The sequence below is a fragment of the Erigeron canadensis genome, chromosome 1 (genome assembly GCF_010389155.1).
Source record: "Erigeron canadensis isolate Cc75 chromosome 1, C_canadensis_v1, whole genome shotgun sequence".
In the NCBI taxonomy this organism is placed as follows: Eukaryota; Viridiplantae; Streptophyta; class Magnoliopsida; order Asterales; family Asteraceae; genus Erigeron; species Erigeron canadensis.
In genome coordinates this window covers 35,883,701-35,907,214 of record NC_057761.1, presented here as the reverse complement: position 1 = coordinate 35,907,214, position 23,514 = coordinate 35,883,701, and the positions used below count along the sequence as shown (strand labels likewise).

Sequence of the window (23,514 nt, the reverse complement as noted above, 5' to 3'; positions counted from 1 at the left end):
AGTTGAGATGGAGTCACCGCCGGTGGTGACTATTTCGGTTCCTAAAGCCACACCAATCAAGGAACCCGAAGTCAAGCCATACAAGCCAAAGGTTCCCTTTCCTCAACGCTTGAGGAAGGAAAAGCTTCAAGAGCAATACAGCAAGTTCTTTGACATGATCAAGATAGTGACAATCAATGTCCCACTAGTTGACCTCATTTCGGGCATGCCTAACTATGCCAAATTCATCAAGGAGCTAGTGACGGACAAGAAGAAGCTAGATGAAGCAAAGGCAACCTTTTTGAACGAAAAATGCTCGGCGGTAGTCAAAAACAAGCTTCCACCAAAGCTTGCCGATCCAGGGAGTTTTCTCATTGCTTGTTCATTTGGTACTAAATTGTCTTGTAAAGCTTTAGCCGATCTTGGGGCTAGCATCAATTTGATGCCATATTCAGTTTTTACCAAGCTTTCATTGGGGAAATTAAGGCCCACTAAGATGAGCATCCGCCTTTCGGATCATTCCTTTCAATACCCAATGGGGGTGGCCGAAAACTTGCAAGTGCAAGTAGGCAAATTTGTTTTTCTTGTTGATTTCGTGATTTTGGAAATGGAGGAGGACACCAAGGTGCCTCTCGTTTTGGGCCGACCATTTTTATACACCGCGGATGCTATCATTCGGGTAAAGGACAAGGAAATTTCCTTGGGTGTCGGGGAAGACCGTATTGTGTTTAAAATTGAAAAAGCTTTGAAACATTCTTATTCTTCCGATGACACTTGTTTTAGAATTGATGTTATAGATGATGCGGTCGAGTTGGAAAAATTGGAGCTTGTAGGTGTTGAAGATGACACAAGCGATGATAGATGGGCTAGCATTGGTGAAGGGAATGTTGCTAGTGACCAAGTTGAAGAGATTGAGGAGATCTTGGCTCTTAGCATGGATGAAACTCCATTGGATAATGAGGAGTTTGAAGAAATTGAGGTAATCCCAAGTGGTAAGCTACCTACTTCGCTTGATAATCCCCCAACGGATTTGGAACTCAAGCCATTGCCCGATCATCTAGAATATGCTTACTTGGAAGGTACATCTCTACTTCCCATTGTTATTTCCTCATCACTTTCGAGTGAGGAAAACACCAAACTCATGACCATTCTAAAGGCCCATAGAAAGGCCTTTGCTTGGAAGACTTCCGATATACCCAGAATTAGTCCCGATTTCTGCAAACATAAGATAAATTTGATTGAAAATGTAAAACCGGTGATTCAAAGGCAAAGAAGGCTTAACCCAAACATGAAGGATGTTGTAAAGAAGGCTTCTTGATGCGGGTATCATTTTTCCTATATCGGATAGTCCATGGGTTAGCCCGGTACATTGTGTACCAAAGAAGGGAGGTATGACCGTGGTTACTAATGAGAAAAATGAGTTGGTTCCAACTAGTAGGTCACCGGTTGGAGAGTTTGTATTGATTACCGAAAATTGAATGAGGCCACCAAAAAGGACCATTTTCCTTTACCCTTTATGGACCAAATGCTTGAAAGGTTGGGGGTAATGAGTACTTTTGTTTTCTAGATGGTTTTTCCGGTTATTTCCAAATCCCAATTGATCCGAATGATCAAGAGAAAACCACTTTTACTTGTCCTTTTGGAACCTATGCCTATAGTCGCATGCCTTTTGGTTTATGCAATGCACCGGGTACTTTTCAAAGATGCATGTTGGCTATTTTTCAAGATATGATAGAAACTTCCATGGAGGTCTTCATGGATGATTTTTCGGTATTTGGTGATTCCTTTGATAGTTGTTTGGCTAATTTGGAAAAAATGCTTGATAGGTGTGAAAAAGCACACTTGGTGCTTAATTGGGAAAAATGCCATTTTATGGTCAAAGAGGGTATAGTTTTGGGTCACAAAGTGTCAAGGGCGGGACTTGAAGTTGATAAGGCAAAAATTGATGTCATGACTAAATTGCCTCCACCCACCAATGTGAAGTCGGTTAGAAGTTTTCTAGGTCATGCCGGGTTTTACCGGCGGTTTATCAAAGATTTTTCAAAAATCACAAGGCCTATGACTAGATTGTTGGAAAAAGACGTTGATTTTGAGTTTAATGATGAATGTCTAAATGCTTTTTCTCTTTTGAAAGACAAATTGACAAATGCTCCAATAATGAATTCACCGAATTGGTCTTTACCCTTTCAACTTATGTGTGATGCTAGTGATTATGCTTTGGGGGCCGTTCTTGGCCAAAGGGATGAGAAGCACTTTCGTCCAATCTACTTTGCTAGCAAGACCCTAAACCCCGCCCAACAAAACTACACCGTAACCGAGAAGGAATTTTTGGCGGTGGTTTATGCCTTTGATAAGTTTAGACCTTACTTGGTTTTGAATAAGACCATTGTGTTCACCGATCATTCGGCCTTGAAGTATTTGTTCAACAAGCAAGATGCTAAACCCCATTTGCTTCGTTGGGTCTTGCTTTTGAAAGAATTTGATATTGAAATCAAAGATAAAAGTGGGGCTGAAAATGTTGTCGCCGACCACTTGAGTAGGCTCAAAAACCCTAACCTTGAGGAGTTGAAGGAGCATGAGATTAACAATTCTTTTCCCGATGAGTTTTTGATGCAGGTTGAGGACGAAGAGGCACCTTGGTATGCCGATATTGCTAATTATTTATGTGCAGGAATTTTGCCCAAGGGATGGAGTTCTCAACAAAGGAAGAAGTTCTTTTCGGAAATTAAGCATTACTTTTGGGAGGAACCGTATTTGTTCAAGGTGTGTGCGGATGGTATGATAAGAAGATGTGCTTGGGGTGGTGAGACTAGAAAGATTTTGGATGAGTGTCACTATGGTCCTACCGGTGGACATTATGGAGCATCGGTAACGGGAAAGAAGGTGTTTGATGTGGGTTTCCATTGGCCCACCATTTTCAAAGAAGCTCAAACACTCGTGGATACTTGTGATGCTTGTCAAAGGCAAGGAACAATCACCAAGAGAAACGAAATGCCACAACAATCGATTCAAGTTTGTGAAGTCTTTGATGTGTGGGGAATCGACTTCATGGGTCCATTTCCACCATCAAACAAGTGTCTTTATATATTGGTTGCGGTTGATTATGTCTCCAAGTGGGCGGAAGCTACTCGCGGCGCTACTAGGTTCCAAAACATTAATCTCGTGGCGCGAGGTGTATCCTAGCGGCGCGAGTTTAGGGGACACGAGGTCAGAACATTTTGCTTGCAAACCTCGCGACGCGAGGAAGAGCCTAGCGGCGCGACTGGACGAGTTCGGCCACCTAGCGGCGCGATGATTAGGACCTAGCGGCGCTAGTTTGTAGTTTTCGAGGTCAGAACATTTGACTGAAGCATCTCGTGGCGCGAGGAAAGCTACTCGCGGCGCGACTGGACAGATTAAGCAACCTCGCGGCGCGAGGGATGGAGCTAGCGGCGCGAGATTTAATGATTTGGGTCAGAAAGTTCAGTCAAGGGTGCTAGCGGCGCGAGTCGTCCAGGTAAGTTTCTTTTCCTTAGTAAATTAAAATCAATAATAAGATTAAAAATTAACTACAAGGGACCGATCCTCAGTTTTTTTTTACTCTCTCTTTTTCCCTCTCAAACTCTTTTCTTCTCCAAAATCACACACACATACACGACCCATCACACACTTACACTTAGGGTTTGTGATTTCTTCTTCTACTCTTCAAGATCTTCATCTCTTAATCTCCAGTCCATCATCATCATGTCAAAAGTAAGTTTTCTCATCTTTTTCTTTTTAATTTTTATTTCAATTAATTAGGGTTTTATTTATTTCTTTGATTTTCTTTTAATTGTTGTTGGTATATTGTATAATATTGTTTACATTGTTGTTTAATCCACCTAGAATTAACTAATTTTGTGATAATCTTTGAAAACCTACTTAGGGTTCTTAATAATTCAAATTGGGGGTTTTTAAGATTTAGTTAGTTTTAAGTCTTGTAATTCAAATTTGTGATTATAGTGTTGTTTATGAGTTAATTCCCACTAGAAAATCCAAAAAAATAAAAATAAAAATAAAAAATTCGAACAGACTAGCGGCGCTAGCTAGGGTACTAGCGGCGCTAGCTAGGGTACTAGCGGCGCTAGCTAGGGTACTAGCGGCGCGAGATCTGTTCTGTTTGACCCGTTTTCGTCGTTTCTTCGCCGTAGCTTTTCGTTATCGCTTCCAGGTTGTTTCCTTTTACTTATTTAGTATGCTTTTGGTTGTTTTTACAGAGACAACAGGGTGTTGAGAGGTATGAGGGCAACATTTGGCCCCGAGGTTATCAGTTCGATTATGTGGATGAACGCTACAATGCCCCTTCTGAGAAACCAAGCAGCGTATTCAGGACATTGAGAACACCAACCCATCCTTGGCTTAAGTTCCCGAATACTTCAAAAGGGGAGCGACAAGCCTACTTGAATAAGTTGTGTGAGATTCAAAAATTTGATTTGGTCTCTCCTAGGACCATAGATTGGAATATGATTAGGGAAGCTGGTCTGATGGAGTACTTTGAACAAAGAATGTTAACTGAGTTTTGGTCTGAACCAAGGGAGGAGATGGTGCAGATACCGATGTGGAAGAGAATATTTGAATTGAGGAAAACAGTTGTTAAAGAGTGGTGCCAGGAGTTTTACTATACACTTCAAGTACAAGACCTACCTATTGATGAGTTCTTAGAGGATCGGGTGATCCACTTTCGGTTGGGGGGTGGGCAGCGCCACTGCACCGTTGTTGAGTTTGGATATCTATGTAGAATGTTCGAGGTTCTGGAAATTGAGGATGGCGCGGTGTATCCGTTTGTAGACAGGAGTTCATTTCATACTTCTTCCTTTGATGATAACATGCCATTTGACGCTTATTGGTTTAGTATTTCGGGGAACGAAAAGTTTTATTAAGGGGTGAGTAAGGTGTCGGACATTCGGTCCAAGAGATTGAAGATTCTTCATAAGATGATCACTTACTCATTCCTCCATAGGGGAAATGCCACTGACAAGGTCACTGTTGATGATTTATGGTTGCTCAGACAGTTTGAGGAGCTCCCCATTGCTGGTTGGTTTTGTTGTGCTCCGTATATTTTGGCTAGACACATGTATAGGTGTAAGGAGCATAGGTATTTATGTGGTCATTTTGTAACCAAGATGGTGGAAAGGCTCGGTTGTGATACCCCCAAGGGTCGGTCAGAGGTTACGCTTAGAATGGAGACCACCCTTTTGGACATCAAGGAGATGAAAAAGGCAAAAATAATAAGGACCACTAACCCGAGTGATTTACACTCAGATGGGGAGCAGGAGCCGCCTGCACAGAGACCGAGGATGGACTCGCCACCTAGGGAGCATCAGCCACCTCCTAACCTTTATCCTTCTTATGATTTTGCAGATTGGGGACATAAGCTTGACCAGATATTGATAGAGCAGAGGCAGGTGCGAGATACTCAAGATATGCTAGTGGATGGTACACGGACGATGTGGAGCCAGGTAACCCGCTTGGGTTACCAAAACGAGTATTGGAAACCTTATATTGACCATATGATTCGACCAGAGACTCCACCTCCACCACCGCCTACTCGGGACTTTAGTCCTCCTCCCATCTTCATGCCTGCCAGCACTACTTTTGGGTTTTTCTGTCCATACCCTGGTCAACCCACTTCGCAGTAGCAACCCGGTTGGGTGGGTCCGAGTTCGAGTACGGCCGGAACTAGTGGGACAGCAGGGGACGCTTCGGATATTCCCCAGTTTGGCACATATAGGCATACGATTAGTGCTGGCAGGCATGAAGTAGTGCTGGCAGGCATGAAGATGGGAGGAGGACTAAAGTCCCGAGTAGGCGGTGGTGGAGGTGGAGTCTCTGGTCGAATCATATGGTCAATATAAGGTTTCCAGTACTCGTTCTGGTAACCCAAGCGGGTCACCTGGCTCCACACCCTGGTCAACCCACTTCGCAGTAGCAACCCGGTTGGGTGGGTCCGAGTTCGAGTACGGCCAGAACTAGTTGGACAGCAGGGGACGCTTCGGATATTCCCCAGTTTGGCACATATAGGCATACGAGTGGGGAGCGCTACTCGGGGCATGCTTTTGATTTTTACAGGGGTATATTTGTTGAGCCAGCGGATCCTAATGCTGGAGATGGTGTCCCTTCAAATCAAGACATGGATGAGAACTGATTCTCCTTTTCTTCTCTCTTACTTCTGAACTTCTTAAGACATTTACATTTTATGTTTCAATTTGGTTGTAATTCCGCCGTGTAGGCGATGAGACATTGTGGATTGTTTGCTGTGTTTCTTTTTATCATGAACTATCTAGCATTTTGGTATTTTGTTTATTTTGTTGCCAGGTGATTATATGGTTGCAAGTTGCATTTTTGGAATCGCTTTTGGAATTTTTGGAACAAACAAGCGGGTTTATGCTGGCAGTCAGTTCAACACCCACTTAAATTTTGGCTTCACCTTTGCTTTGGCGATACCATGCTTTCACTCGGAGGTTTTTCATTGTTCCTTTCTACATTTTGCATTTTTCCTCTTTTCCAATTTTGTTCACCTTAGTTATTCGTCCATTGAGGACAATGTACAACTTAAGTGTGGGGAGGGGGAATGGTAAATCAGAAAAATGAAAATTTTTTGAAGTTTCCTTCCTTTACTAGCATTTTGGTTATGTTTAAAATTTTTGAGCCTATAGGTTTTATGCAAAGACGAGAAATGAGGATGTTTTAAGATTTTGCTAATCTAGGATAGAACTTGAGATTGTTTACCTTTAGCTTTCCTTTCCTAGTGCTTCTGGCATTTCATCGTTCCAATGGGTCATATGTTGGTTCCGAACTTCAATATAATCTAGGTTGCTTGCAAATTGTACCTTAATGATGGATCAAATGTGAATAATAGCTTCACTAGATGATGTATTGGTAGGCACCGCTTGAAGTTTTCCATTTGAATTTTGCAACTTGTGTGCACAAAGTGCTTGAAATGTATTAAATATGCTTGTGGTAATTTGACTTAACATATGGTCTGCGCCCGGCTGTTGTCAAAAGCAGAATCCGGCCCTTAATTCTTATGTTATAGGTTGTGGCTCTAATCATTATGTTGGGTCTTTATATCAGGGTGCCTGGGGTGCTTCAGCATCAAAACGGGTGGCATATGCGGGAACACGCGCAAAAAAAAATTTTCAATGGTCTAATGCTAATGTGGGCTTTGAGATTCGAATAAGTAGGTCCTTGGGGGAACTCGTTTACCTAGCTCACCTAAAGCCTTCAACTTGGGTTGAGTTGTCCGAAAGTTCGCTACACGGGTCTCATAGAAACTCACGGGTATTAAATTATAAAAACATTTTGTTCTCGTATGTGTTAGTGTTTAGAGCATGGTCTCTGGATATGCAACCCAACCTTGAGTTTTGGTGTATGTCTCTTAACGATACTCACGTATCCGTAGCGAACCGCTGGCTGGACACTTAAAGTACACTTTCGTATGATCACCCAATGTGTGGATAGAGTCACAATTCTAGACCGTAGGAGTATGTTTTGTCAAGGGACTCACAAGTATACCGTAATGAAAACCTTATGGAAAACCAAGGGCGTGGGTGTTTAAGAGGACAAATATACCGATAATCATTGTGGAATATTGCTTATGTTGCCAATAATCATTTTGAAGCTTGCTAGTGGATTATAAGCTTAGTAAGAACGAGCTTAAGGTCAATTGAAACGATAGAAGTGTTAGAGAGGTAAACACAAGCATAGGGAGGATTCTAATTGTAACCAAAAGATGGTTTTGCTCTAGATTAGTCAAATTTTTCTGATTTCGTCTTAGACTTTGCTCATTAGTTTATTAATGCAATTACTTTTGGTATTTAACACCGCTTGGTAGGAAACTTCTCTCTTAACTATATTTTGTTTTGACAATTTGAGTCTTTGATTGTTTAAGTGCATACTTGCTAGAGGACAAGCAAGTTTTAAGTGTGGGAGGTTTGATAAGCCTCAAATTGTACATGTTTCCCTACACCGAATTGGACATTTTGTACTGGTTTTATAGCCGCTTATACTTGTTTTATGGTGCGTTATGGTATTTGCTAGTGGTTTCAGGCCTACAGCAAGTATATTGCTCCCAAATGGTAGAAATAGCTCAGAAGTGGTCCATATGCACTAACGGAAGAAGAACGAAGCTGAAACGGAAACTCCAGGCAAGACTAGCGGCGCGAGCCATTGCACTTAACCAAGTAGCGGCGCTAGCTCCCAGTAGCGGCGCGAGCCAGTGCACTCAACCCAGTAGCGGCGCGAACAGCTTACCTAGCGGCGCTAGTTTGTAGTTTTTCGGACAGAAATGCTCAAGAACACCTCTAGCGGCGCGACCCGAGTTCCTAGCGGCGCGAGCCAGTGCACTCAACCCAGTAGCGGCGCGAGCAGCTCACCTAGCGGCGCTAGTTTGTAGTTTTTCGGACAGAAATGCTCAAGAACACCTCTAGCGGTGCGACCCGAGTTCCTAGCGGCGCGAGATCGAGCTGACATCACCATTTTCTCTCTCCAGGGGTATAAATACCATCCACCATTCCACCAAAACCCTAGTCTTGGACACTTTAGCTGACACTTATACTTCAGCCGTTTTTCCAAGGTTTTCTAAGGGTTTTCATCACTCCAACATCATTGGAAGATTTGAAGATTAAATTTGGCTCTTGGTTAGTGATTGTGGCTAGATTGTAACCTCGATTTGGATTATTACTTCATATTTGGTACATTATGTCTTCCTTTCTATTTCAATCTTTAGCTTTTAACATTATGAGTAGCTAAATCTTTTTACATCTATGAAGATGAAGTGAAACAATTAGTTATGGTTGCGTAGTATTTTGAATTCAAGTTGGTTTTACTTAACATTTTATCAAGATCTTAATGAAGTGATTTCTTTTACTTAAATTTGTGTCCTTGGTGATATTTGTGTTATTCGATAGTGGTACTAGTTGAATACAAGTATTATTTTAGTTGTTTGTCTATGAACAACTATTGCTAGGTCATGGTATGATAGTAAATGGTACAAGTTTAATAGAAATTACTTTGTTCAGTGGATTTAACGGTTGGTGGTACCACGTTTCTTTCACAAAGATAAAATCGTTATTTAAATAGTCAAACAAACTAGTTAGTTCAAGGAAGTGTGATAAGGATGGTGGTACCACTTGTTGCAAGGAATTGAATTGATTAGGTGATTGAGTCGATTTTACAACCGGAGTGCACGCCGGGTGTGTTTTAGTCTTGTCACAATTATTATCGCCAACATTATTGAATTTTGAGCTTAACCCATATGCAACCTAAACTTCTTGTGTAGTGGATTCGACATAGATGGCTTTTTAATTATTTGTTACAACTCAAACTATTTTCGCATACTCTCGATTGACACCGGTTGAGTATTGCATTTATTTTACTTGTTGATTAATTAGCTTTCTGAAACGCAAAGTGACAACTCGGTCACAAACCAAATCTTGATTTACATTTTTACAACCTTAAGTACAACATTCAGTCGTTGTGTTCGATCCTGGTCTTACCAATTAACTATATTACATACAAACGGTACACTGCCCGTAAGTGTGTGGTAGTCAGTAAGCGGTAGATCTTGTTATAAATTATTAAACTCGATTTCACACATCACCCCTCCATGTCGTCGTCTAATATGGCGGGGACCTCTAGCAGCTTTGGTGCGATGAACCAATCGTTTACGAGCTTGTTAGGTACGCCATCGATTAACGAACAGTTTCAACAGTTCTTGTTGCTGCAACGGTTTAACCAATTTCAAGCTGCGGGTGGGATCTCCCCCCTCCATGTGTTTGTTTAATTTTGTGAAAAATAAAAATGAAATAATATAATAATGGATGAATAATGTTAGAAGTGGGGGTTATAAGGAAGAGTGTGTCTTGGTGTGTCTAGAAGAGATCAATAATGTTAAAAGTGGGTAGAAGTAGTTCCTTATAAGGAGAGGCCTAATAATTCACCTTTTAGATTAAAACCGGCATTTTTTTGACCACATTTGGTATCTTTAAATGAAAATGAAATGAAATTACACAAACGATAATTATGTTATCAATACTATAAGAAAGAAAGAAATGAACTGTTCAGTGTCGCTTTCTGCGGGTTTTGAGCCCTAATACCTTGACGGTGTATGGGGAGATTAAGATGTAGGCATACCTTACCTCTAACTAAGTAGAGAGGTTGATTCCATTTTCTACCTAAATGGTAAAGAAAAAGACCTCCAACATTTGCATAGGATGAGAATTGAACCTATGATCCTTGTCTCCAGAGGCCAGAGTGTTACTATCAATAATTCAATCTTAATATATAATATAAGACAGTTGAACTAATGACTTATTAACAATCAAATTGCTTAATTTTATAAAATTGGCTCTCGCTTATGTCATCACTTAGATTAACTATAAATTAAAAATCTTAATAATCATTATCCAAATATATTATTATATTAATATTTGTAGAAAAAATTTCATTAATTTAAACTTTTTTGTTTTCCAACAATAATTTACACTTTAATGTTTAATTTACCCTTTTTTAATGTTTAAACATTAAAGGGTAAATTTCATTAATTTACCCTTTAATGTTTAATTTATATTTATTTTTAGCTATCAACTTGAGATTAATTTTTTTGAAAATTTTAATCATTTATCTAATAAAAAATATTTCAACGTATGAAATATTGTTCACAAAAAATTATTTCAAAGATGAAATACAATATATGTTTTCAATGTTCTAGAAATATATATTCTTTTATATTTGTTTACATAACTCAAATTAAAAGTCCTAATTGTTATCAAAGAATATGAAAACAAACCTAATTGTTATTTAATTACCATATGACAGATGATTGAAAATAAATCTATTCATGTTATGGGCCAGCATCATGGTTAAAGACATATACTTGAATGTCAATTACAGTATCACAAGTATGCTTATATTTTAATTCTTAATTATCTTTCATAATAATAACACATTATGAGTACAATTAGTTTCAAAATATTCTATAATAAGGGAATTATTGTAGCATGTGCCTTGTGGAATGACTACGGCAAACAATTTCATCAATATGTCTTAGCTAATAATGACAGTGACGAATGTGTGATTATTGTACAATAACTTGCAAAGTATAACACTTGAAACCTACATCTTCAAAATTATAAGCTTTTATGACTTAAATGTATGAAGATCTAATATTGAGAATAACGTAAGTCCGTGTCCAGTGTCGGACACGGGTCTAAAATCTAGTATCAATACTATATTATAAAAAAATAACCACCATGTTCCAAGTTCCATAAGTGAAATTGTCTAAAATACCTTTAATGATTAAATTATACAATCAATTCTTTATTTTTTAAAATATTTTCATTAACTCTTTACATCAATTACTTTTACATCAACTATTTACATCGTTCGACGCCGTCTTCATCACCAATAGTCACCCCACCACCACATATCTCTAGGGGTGTTCGTGGTTTGGTTTTTACCTGGTTTAACCGTGAACCGAACCGTTTAAAAAATCGAAAAAAACTAAACCAAAATTGAATTTGGTTTTTGGTTTGGTTTGTAACCGAAACCGAATTGTATATTTGGTTTTTGGTTTGGTTAAGGGTATACGATAACGAATTTGGTTAAATCGAAAAAAACGAATAACTTATATCATTATCATGAATTTCAAAAAATATTTATTATTTGTCTTTTTTATATGGATTAATACTAATGTACTTCTTACATTCGATGTTTTATTTGTTAATTATGAAAAGATTAGAAAGAAAAAACAATAAAGAACTTGAAGATCGAAATCTTGATGATAACCAAGAATTTATTTGTTTGAGTACTTTCTAAGACTAGTTTTTTTGTGATAATTATGTTACTAATTTATCCATTTCGTATTTGAAATCTAAAATTATTACTTTGGTGAAAAATTATGAACCTATTTTGGTTAAAAACAACTTAGACAAAACTTGTAAATTTGTGTTTTTCATATTTGTTTTTTTTTTGTTTTAAACCGATACCGAACCGAATCCTAATTTGGTTTTCGGTTTGGTTTTTTCAATTTTGAATTAAGTTTTGGTTCGGTTTTGGTTTTGAAAAATACAAATAAAAAAACCGAAAAACCTGAACCAAATAGACCGAATAACAGAAAACCGAACCGATTAACACCCCTACATATCTCCACCATGACCACCGTCGCATTATACGGGTACCGTGCTAGTTTATGTATACGTACGTATATCCGTATGTACGAATATCATAAGTTTTGACTGAATACTTGTATCAACGGCAACAATTATTTATGTGCAAATGATATGATGTGCGACCCATCGCCTGTAGCCTGCGGCCTGCCTTTGTCTTATTCGTCAGATCTGGTTTGGCACGTATTGACAAAATCTACAGATAAACAACATGTTTCAGATTCATTGTGTATATATTTTATTGTCCTTTTGACTTATATCATACAACAAGATCTATTAATATTATATGTATAAACAAACAACATCAGTCGTGTTTGCTTTGTTAAATTGATTGTTACATTGCTAAGAAGATTTGATGATCCATTTCCAAATGGGTGGACAATTACATTGAAGATTTAGTATCCTACATCTCTTCCTTGGTAATGCGTAGTAAATTCAAACGAATTATCGAAGTGATCAAATAGCGAAACTTATGCTGATCAAATAGCGAAACTTAATTTGCAGATCAAAAAAAGCTCCATCTCGATCACCAGTTAATGAAAAATAGTAAAAGTTCTAAAGTTTATCATATATAATTACGGTGTGACATTTCTAAATGACTAGTTATCCTAACAATGGCATTGTCAAATGCGTATTACTATACCTTGTTTATTATATTTTGGAAGGGAAAATATAAAGTTATAAATGGTAAACAAATATTTGTGGGATATCCTGTGCCTAGTAGGCACATTTTAGAAAATCCCTTTATTATTAGGCTATCTTTGATTTTAAATGATATGAAATACCAAATACATAGAGAAATTTCCAAAATTCAAGCAAAATGAACCACAATTCTATAAACCACATATACAAATTACCCGTATCATGAATCACAATTATTCAAACCAAAAATTATATGCAGTCCACCATCCACTATATAAAAGAAGACACATTGAAGAAACAATGACCAGTTGACTACAATGTCTATAAATCGATATTTTTGAAGTATAACTGGTTCTTTTAAAAATGTGTATCTTACCATACGAAAAAATACATAAACATTAACAATGGTGTCTTGCTTGCTAATGACACCACTCTTAACAAGAAAAATCACGTGCGTTAGTTGTACCTGTGCTTTCATTTTTTATTAAAATTTCGTTAAATTCTTCCCAAAAATCATATGTAGTCATTTGGAGTTGGCATAAAGTAAGTTGGTCAACGAAAGTTAGTGACCAAAACGAAGTTGGTTATCAGCTTACCAAGTCAAGAACAGTTAGACTTAGACCTAGTATTCCAGTTTCAGTGAGACTAATGGCAAAAGCTTCCAATTTTAACATTAACAACGATAATAAAGCGTACAAATGGTTTAGATCTTAGTTTAAAGGCAGAACCGTTAAAACCACTTGACTCCTTCAGTCAAACAAAGGGGAAAAAAGTTTACCAAAAAGATCAGGTTGGGTTTTCTAACATGGTCCCAAAGTGACATTTGAACCACAAAAAAGGACCATATGTTTCTGAAACCGCTCGATGAAACATCAACAACATGATTTAAAAGCATATATACTAAATTCAGTTAACATTCCAATTCCAGATCTAAACATGTCAAATCTTATGTTTTCATGAATTCAAAAGAAAAGCAAACTGGGAAATTTAAACCCTAGATTGTGCTAATAATACAAGCAAACAATGTAAACACTAACGCTGCTGTACCAGTACTTCATTGCAGTACTTCTTGAAATTCAAGCATTCTTCCACAAGATAATCACTGTCAAAATGAGCAACTTCATCAGAACCGGGCATACAAAATGAATAGAATTCACAGTTATGTGTAACAAAACTTACAAGATTCTCTCGGCCATTTGTGACGCATCCCATCTAGGACTCCATGGATAATCTTGCAAAATAGCTGACTTGATTGGTGCACTACCAGTGTGAAAGTGCTTCAAGATATTAAACAACACAAACCACAATTCAGATTATCTAAAATAACAATCTAAATAACTATTATTGGCAACAAAAACATTTCATAATAAAGAGGAATGCATAATATATTGTATATTTGTATGTATATGCTAGATGGATAGGAATGCGACTGAAATCAATATGCTACCTGGGAGCTTTGGAGCATCAGAGCTGGTTGTTGCCTTGGGAACTGAAGTGGCAGGGTAAAGTGCACCTATGTATGCACCATACACCAAAAGATCAGACTTCAGAGCGTGAATTTGAGAAAGCTACAACATTATATACTAATATATGTATCTGTATGCATAACATTAGCTGTATCGTAAATAGAATATAAGGGTCTTCATATTACCAGAAATGTGAACACGCCAGAGCAAGCTAAAAATGTCGCCTTCCTGCAAAACACCTGCAAAAGAAAACATATGATATAAAATTACATTTTTATTTCGTTAAAACTATATATGTAAAACTTGACGTACTGGATCAGCTTCCAATGGCCTTCCAAAAGGAATAGCCAATGCTGTAATAAACTTTCTTCTAACTTCAATCGATGATGTGGCATCTCTTATCTGTCGAGGAGAAAATTATGACTGGTTAAAATAATAAGAAATAATGGGAAGGTAATATTTATAATGTTAATCAGTCGTAGAGGGATTTTACCAACCTGTGATTCAAGCATGTCTTCTAAAGTGGGAAGATACTCAGCCATGCACCTTTAAAGAAGAAAATTAAAAATGATATTCTTATGATATTATAAATGTGTAGATAAGGAATGATGAAAACAGATGGAAGGGGGGAAAACGAAGCACGTACATTCCTTCCAACCAAGGAGGAAGTCTGAACTCATCAATGGAAAATAAAGCCTTCAATTCCGGTGAAGATACCAATTTCAAACGTGGAGCTGAAGCTGCTGCCAAGTATTTTCTACTCACAGGATATATAACCTGCAAGTATATCCTCTGCTGGTTTTTCCAGGAGGACCCCGCAACCATTTTGTTTAAATCCATCCCCAGTAAAGGAACTGCAAATTTTACCTCTTCTGGCTACACTACATGTACAGCACTAACTATATTACAAAACAAGAAGTATAATGCTGTTGGAGCCTACAAAAATGTAATCACTAAAAGATTTAATAATCAAGTACAAGTATATAATACATCTAAAAATACCTTGTCAGCACCAGAGCTCATATACATTTCGATTCCCTGTATAATAATTGCATACAATTAGACAAGGATAGCGTATAATAGCTTAAAACCACTTACAGCAACAAAAACCGCCAATCTCATATTAAAAAAAAATCATGCAAATTACTAATCATAACAATGCAGCTAACTTCATCGATTCATGAATGTTCTAAATTGGCCTATATATATGACTGGTTCATATAGATAAAAGCCATCAGCAAACAAATATCCTTACACTTGATTCAAGATATATATTATAATCTACAAAAGTCTTGTATATGAGTATATCACTTTTCATTTAAACTGTCACGGTAAACAGACCCATCTTATATGATATGCAATTCAATGTGCAAAGGTTCTCCTTAAAATAAAGGATCAACGGATACAAACTCTATATGCAGAAAACTTATAGGTTATCTACTTTGCATCCAAAGCTAACAAGCTTCATAGAAGTAAATGAGTTTTTAAGCACATTATCACACATAATCAAAATTGCAGGATAATTATGCATATGTATATATACAACACATGATGAAGAAATTGAAATATAATTCAACCTCGCAAGTTTCACAAGCCGGGTACTCGAGAGTCTACTCAAAAAGATTGGGCTTAAGGCCAACTCAAGAACTCGACAGATTGACACCCTACATGGGATTGCAAGTTGTCTCAACTCTATAGTAGCCCTAGATGGAATTCCAAGTTGCCTAGAATCAATTACACCCCACATGGGATTGTAGTACTGGAAATGATCAGCACAGTTCCAAGGAGTAGCGCTCACAGGACCAGCTGCTTTATGCTATTGCAGAAAGCTGTATTCTGTGTTTTATCTGGGGTTTTCATGTAATCAGACCTTATTTTTTATAAAAGAATGAAGGTTATACTTCATGCTAATGGATTCTTTATAGTTAAACGTTTAACCATATAATAACATAGACTGTCATTACTAGAAGGTGATCTATACTACAAAACGAACCAAGTAAAGTTCTACTTTGCAACCAAAAAAAAAAAGAGAGAGAATGGTGATGCCATAAAAAGGTGAGGCTGTTAACTATTACATCTTGTATTGTAGATTTGTAACTATCCCATAGTACACTTTTAAGAAACCTAGAAGTTAAGTTCAGATGTAAAACAAAAGAAAGGAAGAGAAAAATAAAGGGAGATGAGCTACTTTATCAGTCTCTTAAGTGGAAAGAGAATGAATGAAAGGAAATAATTACTTCACAGGCGACTCATCTTAGAAGACTTGGGAAAAAAAGGCCTAACCCCACCCCCTAACCCTAAAGTACTTCCTTCCTTGAAACAACTCGAGAGCGAAATTTAATTTCACTTCCTTTCTCTACCAAAGAAAATAAAACTTAAGAACATAGTGTATGACAACACATTTGTTGGAGCTAATTACTAACAGAATAAGTCCATAATACGAAGGAAATTACCTCCCGAGAATACATGGTATTGATCTCAAACTTCAGTCTTTCATCATCAACTTCCCCAACACGTCTTTTCTGGTACGCCATATACAAACTCCTGTAACATAAGACAACCCTTTAGATACACTAAATACAAAATATACATAGTGTGATCATTAGAACCGAGCTTATTTAAGAAACACATTACCTAAGTTCATGAATCAGAGACAATAGCTTAGTTGGGTCTTTACAATTCCAATCAGATAAACTATTCTTGGGTTTCAGCTCTCCTTCTTTTCCGCCACTGTAGGGTCGAAAGCTTTCATCTTCAAGTCCAAAAATAATATCCGGTGCCAGCAATGGAAATTGTGCATTGTAGATAACATCCCCTATGATTACGAGACCAAAATGTGATTATAAACCTTACTCACAACAGGTAGCGAATTTTTACACCATACTTTAAACCACACCTTATATCAAACTTTCATTTTATTGCTATTGTATGTATTCGGTGACACGTTTATATGGTAACCATTATAGCTTTTCAAATGTAAAGGCCATATAAATCGTCACGCCATCTGTCACATAATCAACACGGGTACCACATTACAGGTTTACAATTCATAACATCTCACATACATTAACCGCTAAAATTTGAAACTTAATATTTAGTTATACATAAAGCAGGTTTTAAAGTAGAATACATACAATGTCGCTTCGCATAAAGCCAGATACACTAAAAAATACATCGATAGACCCGTAGAGGTACGAATTCAACACGAACATTTCTCTAGTACTATATGTAAAATGAGATAATACAAGTAAAGATTTTTTCTTTCAGATATATAATTTCAACACATAAAGCAATCAACTTTAAGATACCCAGATCAAGAAAACTAACATTTGATGTAATCAAGACAAAAGGGAATGGCTAATGTGAACCGGTCAAGTAAACCAAGGTTTTTAGAACCAGACCACATCTGTTCAACCTGCAAAAAAAAAACAATAAAAAATAGAAAGATACGTATATATATAGAAATATTATATTTAGGGTTTGTTTTGTATGTGTGGTGGAGAGAAAATGAAGTACCTTGATGGAGAAAGGAGAATGATTGAGAAGGTAAGTGAGTTGTGAGTATACGAATGGAGGCATACTATCAACCGCCATGGCTGTCCAAGAGGATGATATGAGTGTGATGTTGATCTCCGGTGAGCTTTTGGCTAGTGATCGGATGAATTTAGGGTGGTTGGTTTCAGCCTGACCATAAAAGGATCCAAAGTATTACTCCGGATGGTGAGTTCGGGTTTTTTTAAAAAAAAGTTTAATCGTGGAAAAAATGGATGTATTAAATGAGGGTGTTTTGGATAGGATTATCAAATTATTACGCTTGTAAAATGCAGTTAATCACTATCCTAAATACTCTCTTAATCATTTTGTAATTTAATACATCTATTTTTATTAGGATTAACCTTTTTTTTAATGTAAAATGCAGATAATCTAACAAAGTGACTGTATAAAAAGTGATTATCTGTTATGAAAACGCAGTTTTATAGAAGTATGTATCTGGATGCTTTTTCAAAACGCAGTTTTGAAAACGCAAAATTACATTATTATCGCAATCCCATACACCCCCTGATTATTTATGTGACACATAATTTATTTTTTGGGTAACTAACGGAACAACTTTAAAAGTGTGTGAAGCAACTGTGTTGATATACACAGTCGCAATACATATCATATCTTTTTATTTTTGTGATAAATAAGTATAAAAATAAAAACAAAATTATTCGAGTCAAAGTTCAAAACTTGAAGTTGTATATTTTGTCCGTTCTATCGACACCGTCTGATCGTGAAAACAAGGATATCTCTAGATAGCTTCCTCACTTAGTTTTCAGCCATGTTGTTTGTTTTGTAGCTAGGATGATTCAAACAACAAATGTAATATTTTCAAATGATGAGCGGCTCTTGATCGTTTACCTACATATGCGCTTTTAGAACTCGGAATTGTAGTTTTGGTAACTCACTTTGTGGATTATGTGAGGCTTGGAACAAGACAATTGAGCACGTACTTTGCTACTGTCAATTCTCTATATGGTTTAGGGTTAGTTAGTGTGTGGTGCAAGATAGAAACTATGATCATTTCTTATGTCAAAGATTTGATATTGATAGCCGATTACTTGGAATCGGGAAAAGGGTTGGCTAAAGTGATCAAAGGAATTATTCTTGTTATAAGTTGGTGTTTTTGGAAGGCTAGAAACGAGAAGATCTTCGAACAAGGAATCATTAGTGTCAACAAGGTTTTCATGGATATCAAGGTAATAGATTTCTTTTGTTATAGATGTAGATCACATAAAATATATATATATAGCCGATTAATATAAGTTATATAGCCGATTAATATAAGTTGCGAGGATTGGAACAAGGTTAATGTAACTTGAATGTATTGTAACTATATACAAATGACTCATACTTTATTAAAAATAAATAAATAAATAAATAAATAAATAAGATGATTAGACAAAGGAAAATGATTAATAGACCTTAAAAGTTGAAAAGCTCTGACTTGACTCGATTAAAATATATAAATTTTTTTTTTGTACTTGCCGTAATATTATGACGGAGAGCCGTAAAATTACGGCTTAATTACAACTAACTGTGAAAACCTAGCAGTAAAGTTATGGCTTAAATTATAACTAGCCGTAAAAATGAGCCGTAATTTGCTCCTGGATTTTTTCCGTCCCTGATCAAAAGTACTCGAAGATACAAAGGGTCGTAAATTTATGGTTCTGGGTCATAAATTTACAGTCAGGTCTGAACAAAATCAATTTGACTCTAATTTGATTCAAACTCTTTCCAAAGCTCAAATGCTCAAATCAAAACACCAAAAAAAGTAAAACGACCAAACGGGTCACTCGCCCGCATTTACCCAAAGTGACGAAATGAACAATTTGACTCCAAAATGATTTATACTTCAATCCACCATAATAGTCAAGACTTCAAGACTTAAAATACATCATACACAACATTTTCATCAAAAAGACACATGTATCAAGAGCTAAGAGTTTGAGAGGGGATTAACTAAGTGTCTAACCAAAATGTCATTCTTCCACAGATGACCAAAATACCTTCAAGTCACTAGCACTTCAAGTCAACTTCAATCAACAATACCTAGTTCTTTCTTTCGGAACAACCTATAAAAATGGTAAACAACTAAAAGGTAAGCAAATGCTTAGTAACTATGTTTGCATACAATCATATAAATGAGGGAGGGTAATGCACAAAGGTCTATTGCATATATACTATAGCACCGTCGTGCCATATCTATAATATTCACCTTTGTGCTAACGCATTACATGGATCCATATAACCAAATGATTACAATCACAATCAACTTATAACAATAACAATGCTCCACATGAGCTATGGCCACTACTTAGGCCCGTAATCAAAGACGACCCCTACTTAGGCTCAATGCCAAATCAATTACCACACGGAATCTACCATCGTATGTTAATTGACCCGACGAATATACAAAGGTATGCAAGTATACTCACCTCCTTCGCGACACAATAATCAAATCAAATAACCGCAATGCATAACAAGCTTTTAACCTATTCAATGCATCACAATACGCATATAAGACAATATTCACCATTTTGGCTACTCAACCTAGCCTTTCAACATCACACTAGCATTCCTAACCCAAATCATCTTACTTGGCCATTGAGTTGCATTTTATTCAAAAATTCACTTAATGAGTTCAATTCATAAATTCCATCATCATTCCTTTCAATCAGTAAAACCATCATTCTTTCATTATCAAAGTTTCATTGTCAAATTCAAAATCTAAATTAATTTCATCATGCAAGTCAATAACAAACTATAATATACAAGAAATTTAGGGGAAAATCATTAAAAAAATCAATTCTAGCAAAACCCCCCAAATTTGAGTATTTCAAGAACCTTAATTTCTCAAGATAATTAAAAACTAGGGTAATGAATCAATACCTTAAAGAAAAGAATTAGAAACTAGGGCAGGAAACACAAAATCCTTCTTCCTTCTTGAAATTTTCAGCCACCACACCACCAAGACCCTCAAAAGTTTCTTATTGTTATGATTCTTAGATATTATGACTATTAATTGAAGGATTCTTAATTGAAACACAAACACTTAAAAGAAGAATTGAGAATAAGGTAGAAGAATTGAGAATCATGGAGAATTCTTGAGAAGAATGAAGAAGAAGAAGGAGAAGTAATGGAGGAGGACGAGTCACAACAAAATAAAATTTGCTGGCACTTCATGGGGATGCCACGCCCCATATAACTTTTGAGGGAAAATTTACCCACTATCAGTTAAAGTTCCAACTAAATAAAGCCCATATTCCAAAATAAAATACTAGAAACTTATTTTAATGTCAAAACTACAAAAAAATTAATTTATTACCTTAAGATTTTGGGGTGTTACAAACGTGCACCTAAAGATATGCCTAATGCTTTAGATGTTTGACACATATATCATGAGTTTTATCTCTTCTAATCTATACCATTGATCATAAATGTGTCATCATCTTATTATTAAGCATAAGTTTAAGCATATCAATTAGACCTATTAATAACGAGCATAGTGTCCGTGTATTGCGGCGGCTAGAAGGTGAGGACAATATGAAAAGGAGGCGGTGGTGGAGATCGAAGGAGGCGGTGGAGAAGGAGGGCGGTGGCAGAGGGTGATAAAAGGTCGATGAGAACCTGAAATGATTAGAAAGAAGGGGGGAAAGGGAGGTCTATAAGGGTTTTATAAGGGAAGAATGAATATAAGGGATATTATGAGAATACTGAAAAAATTACTTAATTTTTAAAAATGAAAAAGTCAATATGTTTTATAGAGAAGTATGGATATGGATTTTCCTTATTAACAACCCCCCCCCCCCCCCCCCCCCTTTTTTTTTTTTAAGTTTACACGTTTATGTGCTTTTTTTGCTTTATATGATAATTATCATATAATGAGCATGATGATTTTTGTATAAAACAATTTTTCAACATTTGTTAAAATTTGATTAAATATGCAAAAGCATTCGAAACGGTGTATCATATATCTACTAATAAACTAAAACATGATTGACATATTCTTGAAATGACACGTGGCGTAATCCTTGATCGACATGTGTCTTTTTAATTTATTTATTTTGTTAAATTAGTTTTTTTTGTTGTATATAAATTCAATTTCACTATTAGACTTAGAATTAAACTCTAACTCTTGGCTTATTAATACAAAAAATATTATAACATTATTTGATTGATCGTTTTCTCATTAATAGATTGTCTTTTTTCCCCCTCAATTCTTCAATTCATATTATTTATATTTATTATAATAAGCTATTAACATGAAGACTTCAAAAATTTGAGTTTACGATCTGAAATCACAATGTTATTTGTCATCCTCCACTATGCTTACAAGTTCCGATTTTGATGTGGATTTAAAAATTTAAGGTAAATCCAAAACTCTAACTAAACATATATTATATTTATTATTACTGTTTATAATAATTTAGCTTCGCACATCGATTAATTTAACTACAATTTATTTCATACTCACGAATCATGTATGAGGCATATTCAAATTTATTTATGATACAATCTAAATAATTACCATACATCGTACGAGTATTAAGATTTAGGACTAGTACAGTCATACACTATATTAGAAATCATGTGAGCATTTGTCTTAATCTTTCAAATTTTACGAACAACTTTATCATATTACTCTCTACCAAACCATTATATAGTTTTAGTTTACATAATTATTTTCATCTTTAAACATGAGTTATTTAGGTAGAAAATCAAAACAGTCCAGGGCCGTTTTAGAGGGTGGTCAAAGTGGCCGACAGACTGAGACCCAATTTTTTAGGGGGCCTGATTTTTTCCAATTTTTATTGTTATGTATATACATGTGTAATTATTTAAGTCTATTGTAAACTCTAACAATTATCTAAAAACTAAAATATATAATTTAACCCATAAAAAACCCATATATATACTTTTTATTGGATTAAAAAAAGAGTTATCATCACTTATTAAAAGCTTGAAACTGATCGAGGGGCACCTGTTGTCTTTCAATCTTTCATTGTTTCACTTTTCATTTATTTGGCATGACAAGTAGGTATTTTAATTTATTATTATTGTAAATAATATATCTGTACGTATATAAATAATATATATTATTAAATAATGTACTGTATTTAATATTATTATTATTTAAAAACGATAACACATAGTAGTTTGTTGTTTGTCATTTCTTTACGTTTTCTTGTGTTGTTTTAAACTTACCAAAATTTTATTTATGTCTTTAGGTTTTAGATTTTAGAGTTTATTTATTGATATACGAGTAACATTTATTGTTGTTTTTAAAAATTAGTTTATATAATATAATTTATTGTGTTTAGCTTATGGACCTTTAATTTTGCACTCGTACTGGTTCCTTAAATCTTCAGAGACGGCCCTGAACCAGTCTTTCTACTTAGGTAGAGGTAAGATCTGTCTACATCTTAACCTCCCCTATACACTGTCAAGATATTGGGCTCAAAACCCGCAAAATACGGCACTGAGCAGTTTTTTTCTTTATTTCTAAACATGAGTTATTTACATATTTCCTTACCTCATGTTATTATCCTTTTACTTCTGTTTATCACCATCATATGAGTAGGACATTTTGTAAACACAGATTGTAAGATTAAAACATCAGTCTACTTGACTTGAAATTTACAGTACGAGATTCTTAGTTTTCTAGTCATAACATGAGTTTAAAAGTGTAATTTTAA

At 35.8% G+C, this 23,514-nt stretch overlaps 1 protein-coding gene across 1 annotated transcript; it reads right to left on the bottom strand.

The window, feature by feature from the left end:
- Positions 1-13,673: 13,673 nt before the first annotated feature.
- LOC122579853 (BRISC and BRCA1-A complex member 2) lies at positions 13,674-18,011 on the bottom strand. Its single transcript, XM_043752109.1, has 12 exons — positions 17,789-18,011; positions 17,600-17,687; positions 16,907-17,087; positions 16,726-16,816; positions 15,275-15,310; positions 14,919-15,148; positions 14,770-14,818; positions 14,585-14,674; positions 14,458-14,511; positions 14,254-14,319; positions 13,986-14,083; positions 13,674-13,908 (listed from the first exon to the last, which is right to left on the bottom strand). Exons 1-12 carry the CDS (start codon positions 17,864-17,866, stop codon positions 13,839-13,841), a joined length of 1,131 nt encoding a protein of 376 aa, XP_043608044.1. The 5' UTR covers positions 17,867-18,011; the 3' UTR covers positions 13,674-13,838.
- Positions 18,012-23,514: the final 5,503 nt, after the last annotated feature.

Excerpts from the sequence above, each read along its gene's own strand:
- LOC122579853 (XM_043752109.1), bottom strand. The coding sequence starts at position 17,866 with ATGGCGGTTGATAGTATGCCTCCATTCGTATACTCACAACTCACTTAC. Across the intron at positions 17,088-17,599 it reads TTGTCTTGATTACATCAAAT|GGGATGTTATCTACAATGCA; the intron begins GTTAGTTTTCTT and ends TCGTAATCATAG. Across the intron at positions 14,084-14,253 it reads TGATGCTCCAAAGCTCCCAG|CACTTTCACACTGGTAGTGC; the intron begins GTAGCATATTGA and ends AATATCTTGAAG.